At 32.6% G+C, this 17,343-nt stretch overlaps 1 protein-coding gene across 1 annotated transcript in view; it reads right to left on the bottom strand.

Annotated features, from left to right (window-relative positions):
- The window catches only part of IPO11 (importin 11), an 88,090-nt gene that overhangs the window by 45,859 nt on the left and 24,888 nt on the right, over positions 1–17,343 (bottom strand). Inside the window, exons 10-20 of the mRNA XM_084880784.1 lie at positions 16,525–16,717; positions 15,654–15,806; positions 13,858–13,901; positions 11,368–11,458; positions 8,807–8,854; positions 7,913–8,018; positions 5,167–5,293; positions 3,318–3,351; positions 3,055–3,095; positions 1,960–2,076; positions 212–325 (exon numbers count right to left, since the gene is read on the bottom strand). Coding sequence (XP_084736910.1) covers positions 212–325; positions 1,960–2,076; positions 3,055–3,095; positions 3,318–3,351; positions 5,167–5,293; positions 7,913–8,018; positions 8,807–8,854; positions 11,368–11,458; positions 13,858–13,901; positions 15,654–15,806; positions 16,525–16,717 — 1,068 coding nt within the window. The remainder of the gene's footprint in view (positions 1–211; positions 326–1,959; positions 2,077–3,054; positions 3,096–3,317; positions 3,352–5,166; positions 5,294–7,912; positions 8,019–8,806; positions 8,855–11,367; positions 11,459–13,857; positions 13,902–15,653; positions 15,807–16,524; positions 16,718–17,343) is intronic.

The raw sequence follows: 17,343 nt of genomic DNA, 5'->3' as shown, positions 1-17,343 counted from the left end.
AAAAATAGAGGAAATTTTTCATGTGTCAAAAATGTCTAAAGTCTAAATATACAGTGTTTTAAAAACTGTTTAGATCACATGGGACATAAAATGTGAGGCTTTTCACTAACATTAACATAAAACACTGTATGTAAACACTGTATGTAAACAATGAAAAATTTTAAAGAAGAAAAAAAATATTAAACTAAGAAACTGTGGAGAAGTATCTTACCTGAACAAGATGAATAAGTGTTGTCAGAATAGCACATCTCAACATATTGTGTTCTTCACTCTGCTTCCAAAGAAGAGGCAAGTACTGCACCAAACATCCTACATACGGCCGTATCTATCACAACAGAAGTAGGAGAAGTAAAAGAATTCTATTAGTAAAAAAAGGCACCTTACTTCAAGAAACACTGAAAGACCCATTTAAGTCCCAGAGAGCAAATATTTAATATATACTACATGTAATATAGTAAGCATTATATCCTTTTAAAGATAAATCAGACATTACACAGAGACACTGAGCTGATACTTGACCTTATATATTTAACTAATATATATATTAATCTTCACCCAAGGATATGCTTTTATTGATTTCAGAGAGAGAAGAAGGGAGAGAGCAGAGAGAAACATCCATGTGAGAGTGAAACATCAATTGACTGCCTTCTACATATACCCCAACCAGGGATTAAACCCACAACCTGGGTATGTGCCCTGAATAGGAATCAAACCTGCAATCTTTCATTGTACAGGATAACACTCCAACCAACTGAGCCACATTTGCCAGGGCTATGGTAAGTATTTTAAAACAATTACCAAATGTATAACATGAAATAAAATTTAGGAATATGAAATAATATATAATGGTGAGTTATTTACTTAGGGTTTAAGAGAAAGATGCTGCTATAATCCGCTTCTTTCTTAAAACAGCTTACTTAACTGGAAATACATTGTTTTAAAAACAGCATTTATCCATTCATTCATTCATTCATTCAACAATTATATGATAGCATCTTCCAAGTATCAGGCCCCAAGCACAAGGCACCAGATAAAAAAGGATATAAAGCTACACATACAACCCTTACAATGAGAAAGGGTAAGCGCAATGTTAAAGGTGTACAGGAGGTACAGTGGAAACACAGGAGAAGAAAGAATACAACTGTCAAGTCCACTATGCATTTCGTTAACCAGTTTTAAAATATACCCTAAAGCACACAGCACAGCTTGACATGAGCCTCATGGAAAATAAAATGGATCTACGCTGAAGCTGGACAGTGCTCCAGCTCTAGGCTTAGTCAAAGTATTTGGAATTGTTCTCAGTGTCCTTGATGATAAAACAAATAGTAGACTTTCAGTTCAGTGCTACCTATTTCAATCCCATGGATTAAAATTAAAAACTGCTACCAAAAATAAAAAAAATAAAAAGTATTTATTTTGCTTATGAAATAGCATACAATTAAAGGTAGTAAAAAAAAAAAAAATTGTAGAATCTGTATCCCTCACACCCCACCCCAGAAGGTAATGTACAGAAAAATAAGTTAAATATTTGTTCAGTCCTGGCCAGTATGGCTCAGTCTGTTAAGCATTGTTCCATGTCCCGAAAGGTCGCCAGTTCAATTCCTAGTAAGGGCACATACCCAGGTTGCAGGTTCAATCCCCAGTCTAGGCGAGCATAGGAGGCAACGGAACCTCTAGTTAACTATAAACTACATCGGACAAGATATATAAAATTCTACTTTCTAAACACCTCTATCTTGCTAACCCAATGTTTTAATTTTAAATTTGTAAGTCATTTTTTAAAAACTTGAGTATAAGCATGTTAAATTTTGAATACACACAATAGATATCACAACTATAAGTTAGAAGCATTTTAATGTATGTCCTAACTTTTAAACAATATATGAAAAGCAATTTAAAAATTTGACATATACTCTATTACCCGCTAACATTTATTTTCATGATTTAAAACAAAATTACCTGCATGTTGACTCTTTCAATCACACAAGAAAGGACATGTAAAACATGCATCTTTGTGTCACATTCTGTGACTTGCTGCAGTAACTGAAAAAGTAGCGTGAACATGGTTTCCAAATACTGCAGGTCAAAAGAAAAAAAAAGGTTTAAAACAGAAATGTAAGACCTTTCAATATAGACAGAAAAGAAATAATGTCAAAGCAATAAGTAAAAGACAAAGACAAAATCTTAGCATTATATAAACAACTTCAAACTGTTCAAATTCTCAATTTTAGGAAATTTTTTCTTTATGGCTGCTAAATGTTGTGCCTGTTTTAGAATTTCATTCATCCACAATGTTTTCAGAAGAAAACTGTGTCTAAAGATTTTGTATTTAAATTTTATACTGTTAACAGTGTCTTGAATTGCTCTTCCACATATGCCTGCTGTTGTGCAAGGTCTATTAATTAGAGTAAAAGGAATACCAATTATGGCACTTACGTACCATAAGATATGGACCTAATGTATGCTGCGTGGAGATGAAAATTTTCTGTAACTCTAAGAACGACAGAATATCTCTTATTCAAAAATAGAAAACTATCCTATGTCTGGCTATTAAAACCCATATTGCTAAAATATAGCAAGAATTAAATCACAAGACATAAAACAAATACTCATTCTTTCAGATATTTGGTTCATTTTTATCAAATTTCTTAAACCAATGTCTTTTATTTTAAAAAAAATCTAATGATTCTTTGAACAAAGAAAAATCTCTGCTATATAAGTTCCCCCATGAAATATAGAGATTTTAGCATATAACTAGTGGCCTTGTGCATGGATATATGCACATTGAAAGGAAATTAATTAGAAGGTGGCAGGCAAGGCAGGATTAGTGAGGTGGGCCAGAGCCAAAATAGATGAGACAGTTAAACAAACAAAAAAAGGCAGAATAAAAGCAAACTGTTTGAAATATAAGTTACCAACTATTTCAAAATAATTAAATATATTTTTAAATTCAGCTTTAATAAATAATCTATATTTAATTCCACCTACAAAATAATAATTAATATTCAAAACACATAAGCAGAAATTTTTTTATAAAACTAGAAATATTCTTACCGGTAGAAACTGATCTGTTCTAAACTCAAAATCATCAACAGGTAAAGAGTAGTTAAGGAATACTGAGAATATATGACATTTATCAGAGGGAGAAAAAATAACATATATATATATACACACACACACACATATATACCAACTATAATAAACCAATAAAAATTACATTTTAAACTACCTCATAAATTGATTTAACAGAATAATTAACAATTTCAAAGTATTAAAATTCTTCACAATGAAGTATTTTTAAATTATTTTAAGGATATTTAACTTCAGGGTTGTAGCTGTTTCAATACGAACCTAAAAGAAAATATATAATAAATTTTGAGTTATTCCATAACTACAAAACATCATTTATATTAAATGACAAAAACTTGATTCCAAATAACGTTCTTTACTCCTTTTGTTAATATTTGTCAAAGAAAATATTAATATCTAAAAATAAAAGGACACTCTACTTATTAAGAGCTTAAAAATGCTAAGTACATAGAGTATAAGAAAAGAGGAGCATTTAAAATATGACAAGTAAAAATAAGGACAAAAATTAGCTCTTCCTAAACTATTAATAAAACAAACAGAAAGCACTCACATAGAGAGAGAATTTCCCAGTGATTCATAGCAATGGGGAAAAAAATCAGAACTTGAATTTATATAAAAACGAGTTGGAGAATGTGACATATAACTGATAAGAGAGAGTGCAACAATTCCTAGAACTAGTTGTTCAATAAATAAATAATAAATACATGCAAGAAAAGAAAACCCTGCCGAAACCGGTTTGGCTCAGTGGTAGAGCGTCGGTCTGCGGACTGAAAGGTCCCAGGTTCGATTCTGGTCCAAGGGCATGTACCTTGGTTGCGGGCATATCCCCAGTAGGGGGTGTGCAAGAGGCAAATGATTGATGACTCTCTCTCATTGATGTTTCAAACTCTCTCTCTCCCTTCCTCTCTGTAAAAAATCAATAAAATATATATTTTTTTAAAATAGGATCCTCAAATATGAAACTTGCCATAAGCATTGCATCTGCTAAGAAACATGTTCTAAGATAGATAGATGTAAAAGAGCATGTACAAGATATTTTTTTAAATGGACTTTTCAACAAAGCATTGTAGCATTGTCGTCTTATAAAAAACATAATGAAAATGGAACCTTACTTCACATCAAATTCAAAAATAAATTCTAAATAAAAGAACCAAGGGGGACAAAAATAATATTAAATAAGAAACAAAATAAAACAGAAAATCAGTAAATCTGCATTAAAATTAAAAATCTCTGATCAATAAAATAACAATATGAGAGTGGAAAGGAATAGGGAACCCAGCCAGCATGGCTCAGTGGTTGAGCATCACAGTTCTATTCCCAGTCAGGGCACATGCCTGGGCTGTGTGCTCAGTCCATGTGCAGGAGGCAGCCAATCACCAATCAATGATTCTCACTCATCACTGATGTTTCTCTCACTCTCTCCTTTCCTCTCTAAAATTAATAAAAATACATTTTTAAAAAATAGAGATTCAACTGCACTTTTAATGTTTTATTCTTGAATAAAATACTTAAATATATATGAAAAATTAATACAATAAAAATATGTGGGGGAAATATGGAAAACTGGATGGAAAGAATATAGATGGCTTGTTATTGATCACTGAATTTTTCTCTTTTCTTGACATAATTCTTAACTCTTAAAAAGTAAAAAATTAAAAGCCTACCTTTTCTAAGGATGAATCAGAAATAAGCTTAAAATACTTAAAACAAAAGAATTTTTAAAAAAGAAAGAAGCTCAAAAGTAAAACATTTCAAAGTAGCCATTATGCCTAAATCAAATTTTTATTTACAAAGTTTGGGTATTTCATACTAATAAATCAAATTTCTAAACACTGAAAAAAATTTCAAATAACCAAGAAAATTCACTCAATTTGCATTATATTCTCTGAAATCAAACAATAATGTTCAACTTTCACGAAACTATCAGAGATAAAGATGTGCTCTATCAGTGGCCTATGAGATTATAGAATTTATGGAGTCCCAGTCTAAAAATAAATATAAACAATTTCTCAGTTTGTAGTTTAACATAGATTAAACTTATAAAAATAACTCTTTTAAGATATTTAAACAACATACCACTAAGTCTTGGTCTTGAAGTAAGTTACAAATTGCCTCATATAACATGGGTCTTAAGTCAGACTTGAATTTCACAGAAACCCACTGACCGATGAGCCAAATCACCCTGCGTCGCAATGGCTTATACCTAGATAGGAAAAAAATCATTAAATTAGAATGTCAAATATTTTAAGAAATCTATTTCACTCAGTCAGTATATTTCATTGTTCAAATATAAAATATAAAGCAACCTACATTCTTATGCAAAAGATTTAAAGCTATTTCTAAATGTACCACAGTACAAATCCTAATAATAAAGCGCTGATCTAAAAATTTAAAACTTAGGCAGATATAAGTATTATTATTTTGTTTTAAAGAACTATAACCTAGATATGGACATAAAAAACACGTCCGGGGATTTCAAGATGGCGACAGAGTAGATGGGTGTTTGTACCTCCTCCCAGAACCAAAGTGGAAATAAAACTAACTTAGGGTAACATTTAGCCTGAATTACCAACTGAAGACTAGCTGAAGATGAGACTTTTAACAAGGGCAGAAAGAAATTAGAGACTGGTAGAAAGGGTGGGATCATGAGAGGGGCATGAATATATTCAACAGACTGAGCAATGTCAGAGGGAGAGGGGGACTAGATAAAGGAAGGTGAAGATATTAACTAAAGAACATATATGCATAGACCATGGACACAAACAGTAGTGTGGAAAGGGCCAAGGTAAGGGGGACAGGGACTGGGTAGAAGTGGGAGAGAATCTGCAATAGTATCAATAATATAAAATTTAAAAAATAAATATATAATGTGTCCCAAAAACAGTAAATTTACTTTAACAGCTGATAAATCATTTAATTTTGAAAATGAAGTGTATATTAATTAACAATGACTTTATAATCATTCAAAGTGTGTATATCAGCTGATAACTCATTAATTTTTAAAATGATGTTAATAAACACCAACTTTATAAATCATTAAGTGTGTATACATTTTTGTGGGGACACCCTGTATAATTAAATTAAAAATAAAAAACAATTCTATTTCTGTTCCTCAAGCAACCAAAAACAGTTATTTCAATTAGGCATAACTAGCCTATTCCCAAAATCATAAGGATAGTGAAGCCTGATAAGTAATAAAGGCGCTCCTGTATTCAATTTTTCATTACAATTCTATTAATCACATAATTCAGAAATTGTAGAACATTTGCAGTAGCATGTACATACTTTATTTTCTGTGGTTATCTTTTTTGATATGACAGTCTTTAGGCAGTGAGAAAAATCACAAAGCTATAATTATAATCAACTGTATCTAGGAATTCCATCCACAAAGTCTCTTCTTGATAGTATAATAAATTTTAGTTACAAAAATGTATTTCTGGGTGTAAATGAAAAAGAATAATGACTACATCACATTTTTAAGAAAATTACAATCTTATAAGATGACCAATCACATAGAATTACTCATCAAAGATGCAAAATGTAAGTATCCCTGCCCTCAAAAAGTCTATCATACATACACCTAAAAGAATTAAAGAATGCAAAGCTCTATACTAGAATTTCAGAAAAGGAAAAGAGAACACTGGGAAGAGGGAGATGAGATTTGAACAGCTTTTAAGATATAGAGTATTCTGGGGGAGGCGGGTTTTGAAAAAAATGTAAGTTCAATGGATATGGACTATTTGAAGAAAGTCACAGAGGTGGAAGTAAACACTTTTATAGTTAATGAAGGAACCACAAAACCATCAAATTTGGAACTGAGACCTTTAGGATTATCACACTCAACATTCTATTTCAGATAAAAAGAATGAAATTTTGCAAGGTCAAATTGCAAGATCATAGTCACTTCTGGGCACAGTTAAAATTAGAGTTCAGCCTGGCTAGTGTTGCTCAATGGTTGAGCATCAACCAATGAACCAGGTGGTCATGGTTTGATTCCTAGTCAAGGCAGGTGCCCAGGTTGCAGGTTCTATCTCCAGTGTGAGGTATGCAGGAGACAGCCAATCAATGATTCTCTCTCATCACTGATATTTCAATCTCTCTCTCCTTCTCCTGTCCTCTCTCTGAAATAAATAAAAACATACTTAAAATACAAAAAGATTAGGGTCAGTTTGCTTCTCAAAGTGTGGTCCTTGGAGCAGCAGCATCATTATCCTAGAAGCATGACAGAATCACACAAACTGACCCATACCCCAACCCAAAAGATAAACCAAAACCTGGATTTTTAACAAGATCATCAGGTGATCATATGCACATTAAAGTTTGAGAAATACTGAACCAAAAGAAATATAATACAAGCCAATGTGTAATTTTTGGGACCACACTAAAATAAGTAAAAAGAAAGAAGTGAAATTTTTATAGTATTTTTATCTCAATACGTCTGAAATACCATTTCAACATCTAATCAATATATATTTTACATTGGTGCAATATTTAATTTTTAGTTAATTAAAATTAATTACCTCAATTGCACTAAGTATATTTCAAGTCCTCAATAGCCACATATACTATAATAGTTACTGTACTGGACAGCGCAGGTCTAGACTAAATAGCCTCTAGGGTTTAACGACAATCAAATTGCACGATTGCCTCCCCTGAGACAAACCGAAGGCTTTCTTTCTATCAGAGGTTCACTAGCTTCCTGAGAGCAGAATAACAATCCAACTTATTCACCACTGGCTCTACAGAAAAATTTTCTGCTTTATCTTCATGAGAAAATCACTATGGTAAAATAAGTATATAACAAACACAGTTTTATACTTGCCTATTGTGAGTGACTTGTAATTCTGGAAGAAGTTGGTTTTTAAACCACTGATCAAAATCAACACTGTCAAACAGCTCAAAAGCCGCTAATCCAATAGCATTATACACTAAGGAGAAGATTTAAGGAAAAAAAAATTAAATATCAGATACTGAGCCAAATGCAAGTACCCTTAGAAAAAACTTAGTATTAGCAACTACTTGGAAACATGAGATGTGCTAATAAAGAAAAATATAAAATATGCTAATCATAAAAATTGTTTAAATAGGCATTTCAGAAACATTAGGCATTAAGTTACTTTATTCTCTGCTTTTCCTAAATAGTCCGAGTGCTTTCAAACAGAAAATTATATTTATTTTAAAATATTTAAGTCACAGTATAAAAATTATAAAAGAACATCTGCTTCCAAATGGGTACCAGTGTTTTATGATCTGATCTCTACTTATTCTCCTGCCAGCCTCATCTCTCATAAACCCCTAACTTCTATGTTTCAATTAAGCCGAAATGCTCCCAGTTCAAAACATAACTGTGCTCACTCCTTTTCCCTTTTGTACATGCTCCTGCTTCTGACTGTAGGTCTTCCCACACCACCCTCTCCTCAACTAACTCCCACGGATTATTGTGATCTCATGTTACACACTTTACGAGTCTTTTGCAATACACACCAAAACTACCTGTGTTTTTTTCACAGTACTACCTGAGTATCACCTACTTTAGCATTAACCAACTGGCACTATGTTATAATCGGTTGTCTGCTTGCTTGGTTATCTCCCCACCAGATAGTTACAATGTATTAGGTACCCTTATATCCTATCTCCCAGCATAACACCTGCCACAAAACAGACCTATTATCTACTGAAGAAATAAATGTTTCTAAATCACTTTAGTTTAACATACCAGCATCTTTGATTAATAGTGCATTCATATCTTCCACATTAGTGGGCCCTGAAAAAATAAGTATCAGTAAAAGTAAATAAAATTAGTTATTAATTTAAACTCAATTTGTTAGTTTCTTGGTTCAGTTAAGCACAATATATTTTATAATATTAAATATACATACAAATGTGTAGGGAAAGTCTTAAGTTTTGTTATCACCATTAGAGAACACAGGTACATGATGTAAGGCCACATTACAATTTAAAAAAACATAACATATAACATATTTATAAAATTTTATATCAAGCAACAATACAGAAAAATATATTCCACACACTGCTAACTATTGTTATACCCTGATTATATAAGAAAATTCTTAAATTTAAAAAAATATGAGTCTCCCTCCCCTGAAAAAAGAACAAGAATGGGCAATTCATACAATACACTCTAAACATAAAATAAAATCAGGTTATGAAAGTGACAACAAAATTAAAAGTTCAAATGTGAAACTTTAGAATATGAAGTTGGCAGTCATTGCAATACGATCCAGAAAAGAGAATACCATGGTAAAGACATGAAAAACAGTTTATTTAATAAGTACATTTCTTCAGAATAGCAAGATTTCTAACAAGTTTGTCAAAGCACTTTTCTCATATTAAATATGAATTCTTAAGCTCACTAGTCTAATAAGATACAATAAATACTTAAATAATCTAATAAATAATCAAATAATCTAGAACTAGAAAAAGAACTAAACTCTGAAATCACTGAAAACCTTACCAGCACCCGGCAACTTATTAGAGTGTAACTTAAATAGATTATCCACTTCCCTTCAGTGATTTAAAAAATAAAATGGATAGGCGAAAACAGAAATAAAGTTATAAACTCAACAGAAAAGGTAACTGAAGCGGTATAAATGTTATCAAATTTAAAAACCTGTAATCCTGCATTAGGAAATTAGTAAATAGCTATACATTAGATATCAAAATATATTTTCATTTTCATATGAAAACACAATTAGAACTCAAATTATCTTTAAAAATTACCACAGTAAAACTTGGCCGGTAGCTCATTTTTCCCTGATTTATAATTTAAACAGAAACACTATTAGTTTTTGGGGTAATAAAAGGCTAAAAAGAGCTGTCTTGTAACTACTCCAAACACGATCAGGAATCTCCTTCCCTACAGAGATTACCGTGTTGTTATTTCCTGACATCAACACTGACTCAATCCTTGATCCCTTACAATGTGATTCCTAGCCAAATCAATCAAGTAATTTATTGTCTCAGAAGATTCTGCTTCTTTCCTCTCACAGCACTGGACACTTCTGACATGCTCTTCTCCAAGATTTACCCTCATACTTCTCTTTTTATCTCTGCGATAATTTCTTACCCAGCTTTGATGCAAGGCCTCCGTGTCCTCATATTTCTGAAGATGAAAGCCTCAGGTTCTGTCCTGGAACCTATTTCTTCTCCCAAGGCTCCTTATATACAGTCCAAAAGTAAAGCTCCATCTCTAACCACTACTAATAGCTGCTTTCCCTGTCATTAAGACTCTAACATTCAGGATCATTTTTGTTCACTTTCCTTTGTCTAGTATAGACAAATAGTTGCCAAAAGTCAATGGATAAACAAATAGTTACTGAGTGTGCCAGGCACTGGGAATAATGTGTGAAAAAAACAAATGTGATCAATGCCCCCTCCCTGAATGTAGAGCATGGCAGAAAAGTAAAAAATGATAAATCCCTTTTAATAATTAAATAAATAATAAACATTTAAATTAATAATAGTAATAATTAATTTTTGTGTACAAAGTATAATGCTAAAAATTTCATCACTTCATTTATTTATTATTGACACTATTACAGATGTCCCCCATTACCCTCTCCAAACCCCTTTGCCCACCTCCACCAGCCCCTGCACCCCTTCCCCAGCCTTTACCACTCTGTTGTCTGTGTCCATGGGCTATGTGTTCTTTGGCTACTCTCTTCCCATTCTTTTATCCAGTTCCCCACACCCCTTTCTGACCTCTCTCAGACTGTTCCATAAATCCATGCTTTTGGTTCTATTTTGTTGTCAGTTTTATTTTGTTCACTAGATTCCTCATATAAGTGAGATCATATGGTATTTATCTTTCTCTGGCTGGCTTAATTCACTTAGTATAATTATGTCCAGATCTCATTATTCTCTCTTAAATCCAATACCTTCTTCCAATTCCCACTGCCACCATTCTGAGGCTAACATTATTTTAACCTTTTCACACACTACTTGTCACAACATGCTTCAAATGGACTATTTCCCCAAGCAATAAACTTAATTGCTTGCAATTTTGCTTTTGTTGTTAGGTTTACAATAGTAACATCTATCATATTCAAGGCCTATCCAAGGCCTTCTTTTGTGAATTGTCCACACCTGTTCTCTATCCCAGAGACAACCCTTCAGAAAAGAACACATTTGGTTTTTCTCAAGTTCCTATCTTTAAATGACTTAGGAAATTAGGCATTACACATAGTAGGTACTCGCAAACGATTTTAATTAAACATTAACCAATAGATATACCAAAGTATCAAAAATATATCTCACCTTGAAGTCTTTGCATCATTTCTAGAAGTACAGGAGTAAGAGTCTGATTATATTCATGGAATATATCTATAAATAGTACTTCAGTGCAAGGCTGAAGAGGAAAAAATTTTTTAACAAAAACAATGGTATAGTAAACTGATTAATTCTAAAATAAAGCAAAGAGTACTCATTTTTAAGATCCTAAACCTCTGAAAATGTTTCAAATCCTTAGTTTTTTAAAGATTATTTTTATAATTTATAACATTATAATAATCATAACGTATAGAAAGTTTATTTCACTATTTCAATCATTTAGTATTATGCACTCAAAAATATAAAACTACAAAGAGGAAATAATTTACAACTTTAATTAATAATTCTTTAAATTAAAAAGTAATCTGGAGCCACATTAATTTAAAGATTTGGTACTACGAATGTGTACAGGAATTAATGTGTTATAAATTATATATTTTCTTAACAATGGTATAAGTCAACAACAATTCATGAGTTCAATTCACCAGAGTAGTATTTCTTCAAATACAAATGTTAGCAGAAGTCACAGTGTTAGCTACACAATATGAATGATTCATTTTGATTCTTAAAGTACTAAATCACTAGATGTTTCATGAGAAAATTATAACTAAATGTTGTCAGCATTGTGCTTTATGTTAAAGAATCATACACATACACATATACATAAACACTAAAATGACAGATGGAAGGAGTGTCAGTCAGCTCAGATATTTGCTTCAAAATAATCCAACTGGGGAGGGAGGATGTACTTATATGAAAGTCTATCCATGAGTTGGATAACTGATAAACTAGGTTTTGGATTCAGAGGGTTCATAATATTATAGTACATTTTGATATAAAAATTTTCTTAAAATAAAGTTTAAGTAATGTTAAAGCAGAAAATTATTTAAAATATTTTAAAGCACTAGCTGAGCCTGGCCAGATAGCTCAATTGGTTAAAGCAGTGGTCAGCAAACTGCGGCTTATGAGCCACATGCGGCTCTTTGGCCCTTAAGAGTATGGCTCTTCCACAAAATACCACGGCCTGGGAGAGTCTATTTTGAAGAAGTGGCGTTAGAGGAAGTTTACGTTTAAAAAAAGTTGGCTCCCAAAAGAAATTTCAATCGTTGTGCTGTTGATATTTGGCTCTGTTGACTAATGAGTTTGCCAACCACTGGGTTAGAGCATTGCCCTGATACGACAAGGATGTGGGTTCGATTTCCAATCAGGGCTCATATAAGAACTAAAACCAATGAATGCATAAATATGTGGAACAAATCAACATTTCTTCCTTCCTCTCTTTAAAATAAGTAAATACATTTTTTTTTTAAATTAAAGCACTAATAATTTGTCAGATTTATAATCTTTCTGGTTTTCTATGTAAGCTTATAAAACTAATACAATTATACATTTTTAGAAAAATAATTGAAAATTATGTAAACATAAGTCTTTATAATAAGAATAGTTCAAAGACCAAATTTGATAAATTTTCCTCAAATGCTGGCCTTATCAATAAATTTGTTTAATTTTTTAATTGATTTCAGTGAGGAAAGAGAGGGAGAGAGAAATAGAAACATCAATGATTAGAGAGAATCATTAATTGGCTGCCTCCTGCACATCCACCAATGGGGACTGAGCCCAAAACTTGGACATGTGTCCTGACCAGGAATCAAACCATAACCTCCTGGTTAATGGGTTGATGTTCAACCACTGGTTACACTGGCCAGGGCAATAAATGCATGTTTAAAAAGCATTCTAAAACTAAAAATAATGGACTGGATTCTGAAATCAATTACACCAGGTGCTAAGAAAAATAAGGTATCAACAGAAGTTTTACAATTACTGAAATACTTCAGAGGAAATAAAAAATGATTATAGCCAAAGAGAGTTAGCTTTCACTTTATAAAAGGCCTTGTAATTCTGCAATGACAATTATTTCCCAATCAATATGACTGCAAAATGAAGAAAAAATCAGTTTGCAAACTGCCAATTTAACCAAAAATATATTTTTCAGATTAAAGTTCATCACTTTTCTAAGTACTGTTGTCAGTGAGAAACAGCTCTTCCATAAGAGCTCAAGAAAAAGCATTTCAAGGATGCAGATTTACTTATGATGTAATATCAACAGAGTTCTCCTAGCTTCCCAATGTCACAAGGCAAAGGCAGTACTGAGTTTGTTTCATCATCCTTGGGAGCCCACACAGTCTACTGTGGGCCCCAGGTGGCTATTAGATCCACATGGTTGAGGCACTCCTTTGATTTTGTACCATAAACAAAGCTTGCCACCAAATCTCATCCTCTCTGTGGGTCCCTAGAAATGCTTTTCCTTGTGAGACCACAATAACCCCAGCAACACTCTCAAATATAGATTATTATAAATATGAATAGCTTACCAGTCCCACTTAATGCTTGGAATCTTCAAAAAAGTTTCATTCTCTACCAACAGTTACAGAAGTATTAAGCTTTTCCCTATCAATATTTCTTTCAATCAACACTTACCCTTAAACTGTATTTCCAAGAATCCCCTCCTGTCTCTTCCACTGCTGCAATTAAAAAATGATAAATAATGCTCTCCTGAAATGCAATAATGATGTTTCAAAAATCCCAGTTGGAAAACCAAGATTTTAAATAATATGAGTTTAATAACACAGAAAGCAAACCCTTAATACTGAAAGCAAACCCAGATTTCTTTACTAGAAGCTACAGATTATATGTGTGTACATTATAGACACCTATCAAGTGCTTTCATCCATAAGCATTCTTTCATTCTCATTAAAAATTCTGGCCCTGGACAGTTTTGCTCAGTGGATAGAGCGTCAGTCTGCGGACTGAAAGGTCTCAGGTTCTATTCTGGTCAAGGGCATGTGCCCGGGTTGTGGGCTCAATCCCCAGTGGGGATTTGCAGGAGGCAGCTGATCAATGATTCTCTCTCATCATGGATGTTTTTCTCTCTTTCTCTCCCTCTCCTTTCCTCTCTGAAATCAATAAAAATATATTTTTTTAAAATTCTATACAGAGGAAAGCTCAAAGTACTTGTCCCTTGCAGAATATCTAATATCACCTGATAAACTATCATTACAACCATAAGAATCATTTCATTTGATACAATAATCATGTTTTACAAGTTAAAGAATCAGTGAAATTTTCTATAAATGTCCTACATATAAAGTAAAATACTTCAGAGACTTTTAAAAATATGGGGATTCAGTGTTACATGTTATAATATTATATATTCTAATAAAAAGGCAATATAAAACATTTAAGATTTTAGCTAAGAGAAAAGGCATAAATAAAAAAGAACTGTACAGTCCAGTTATATTTTTATGATCTAAGTTTGTTTTTAAATGACAAAGAAAAATAATAATTCCAAAATAATTAAGACATTCTTAAAACATTAGGAAACATTTGTGTAACTATATAAAGGCACTCAGCCAAAGAGATCAGTAGAGGCTAAAATCTAGCCTATGCCTGACCATAACTAGTTATTCACACACAGATACTTCAATAAGTACACAATTGCTCGATTTTCTGAGCAAAAAACCTTGACAGATTTATTCTCTCAATCTACTATTAAAATCCAAACAGACCGCCAAAACCAGTTTGGCTCAGTGGATAGAGCACCAGCCTGAGGAATGAAAGGTCCTAGGTTCAATTCCAGTCAAGGGCATGTACCTTGGTTGCAGGCACATCCCCTGTAGGGAGTGTGCAGGAGACAGCTGATGGATGTTTCTCTCTCATCGATGTTTCTCTCTCATCGATATTTCTCTCTATGCCCCTCCCTTCCTCTCTGTAAAAAATCAATAAAATATATATATATTTTTTTAAATCCAAATAGACAAAAAGATCTACAAATTTCACATTATAATAATTTGGATGATTAAAAACATTTTAATCATAAAAAAACTAATTTTAAATTAAAATTTAAATATGTAAAATTTAAATATGTAAAATTTAAATATTCAGCAATTCAGAAATTTTCACCTCCAAATATCTTTCTAGAGTAAGTATTTCTACAAAAAAAACAAAATGGAATGAATTACAAAGGAGAAACTGACAGGCAGTTAATTTTGTTTTTGTTTTAAACTACATAATACATACATAATAATAATACCTAAAAATTTTAAGTCTCTTTCTGGAGAAAAATTCTATATACTTGGACAACTCACTCATTAAAAACCAAGATTATCAGATAAAAAGCGGCATATTAAAAAACAATCTATACCAATAATTAAATAGATGACATCTACTTATGAAAGGGAGAAAAGCCATGGGAAAACTAAAGAACTGATTCTTACTAAAGCCTTCTGGGTCTTCTTCCCACATTGTCAATTCTTCTTCAGTTAACAGAAAATAATGAGAGACTAATCTTCTACAAATCTCTGTCAAAGTGGGATATGTGAAGAATGCCATCTTAATCTTATGAGCTTCAAGGGTTTCAGGGCTGCTATCTAGAAAAATAAAATTTCCAAGTTAATTGTACAGACAAAATTCTACCCAAGTGGGATTATGTAACACAAATTTTAAAATACACTCTTAGGAAAAATAATGATTATTATTATAATAAAATAAAATACACCCTTAGGGGGGAAAAATACAGTGCTATATAAATTTTCTTTTTCATTATGGACACACCACAAAAACACTTTATTTTGTTCACACGTGTGTCTTGCTTCTTTGTTACCACTATAGCTTGTGTACTATCATGCTATATTATCACACAATACTGAAGTGACTTATTTATCTCTCTCGCTCTATTCTCCCAAGATTTTCTCATCTTGGTATACATATACATGAATGAATTCCAAGTAAAATAACAAATAACATAACCTATCTGGAAGTAACCACTTAGAAAACAAAGTCAGAGACAATTTGTAATTATACTAATAAATACAGCCTACATCATGAACTGCAGTGGTTATTGTAATCTTCAAGTCCTTGGGCTTCCACTGCTCTTCTACTGTACTACATAAGACACTTCACTAAATGCACTGCATTTTAAAAGCTGACATTCACGTAAGACTCTAATTCTTATCTCTATTTCATGTCACAGCAATATTTTATTTTTCAGACATGATAAATTCAAGGAAATTACATAAAAATAGCATGTATTTCACATTTTAATTACAATAAGAAAATGAAAAAAGTAAAACTACTTGTAAGCATTACCTTCAAAATTTTTGGATGGCTTATAAGCATAATTTTTGACAATCATCTTAATCAGATTCATGCATTGGACAATGAATCGTTCAAATGTAACCCCTTCACCAACTTCTGTAAATACATAGCTTACAGAAAATTCCAGAGATCTCTGAATTAGAGGAGTAAATGAAAAGGGATGCTGATCCAAAAAGTCCAAAAGCTATAAAGAAAAAAATTAAAATGTATTTTTCCCAAATTAATATAGGCATATAATCATCCATAAGTACAACTTATAACTTTGCTAGTAAATATTTGACATTGCATTAAATAGTTGATAAGAGAGATTTCTTCTTTACAGAAGAACTAGAGGCCCAGTACATGAAATTTGCACAGTTAAGAAAATGGGTCCTAGCAACTGCCGGCTGCCAGGTGCTGGCCAGGTAATCCTTCCCTGCCCCCGCCCAGCCCCGCCACCGGGTCAAACTCCTGGAAGAACTCCAGGTCAAAGGGATAATTTGCATACTACACTTTTATTATATAGGATTCCAGCTAATAAATGTAAAGAGAATCATAGAATGCCATCATTTTGTAACCCCTCATCAAACAATGTATTTAGGCCATGATCACCGATGGCTGCACAAATCAATAGGGGAAAGACTGTTGGGAAGCTTTATAATGGATTAGAGGCCCAGTGCATTTGCGGGGGAAAATGGGGGGGGGGGGGGCCTTAGACCAGATTGGGTGAGGGTACAGGTTAGAGTCTAACCAGACCACGGACCCCACTGGTGCACCATCAGGGCCGGGGGGCGAGGGAGGGATGCAGGAGGTTAACCCAGGAGGGTGGGA

This window comes from Pipistrellus hanaki (assembly GCF_964339955.1).
Source record: "Pipistrellus hanaki genome assembly, chromosome: 4".
In the NCBI taxonomy this organism is placed as follows: Eukaryota; Metazoa; Chordata; class Mammalia; order Chiroptera; family Vespertilionidae; genus Pipistrellus; species Pipistrellus hanaki.
The sequence above is the reverse complement of the archived record's forward strand: the minus strand, read 5'-3'. Positions and strand labels throughout refer to the sequence as shown.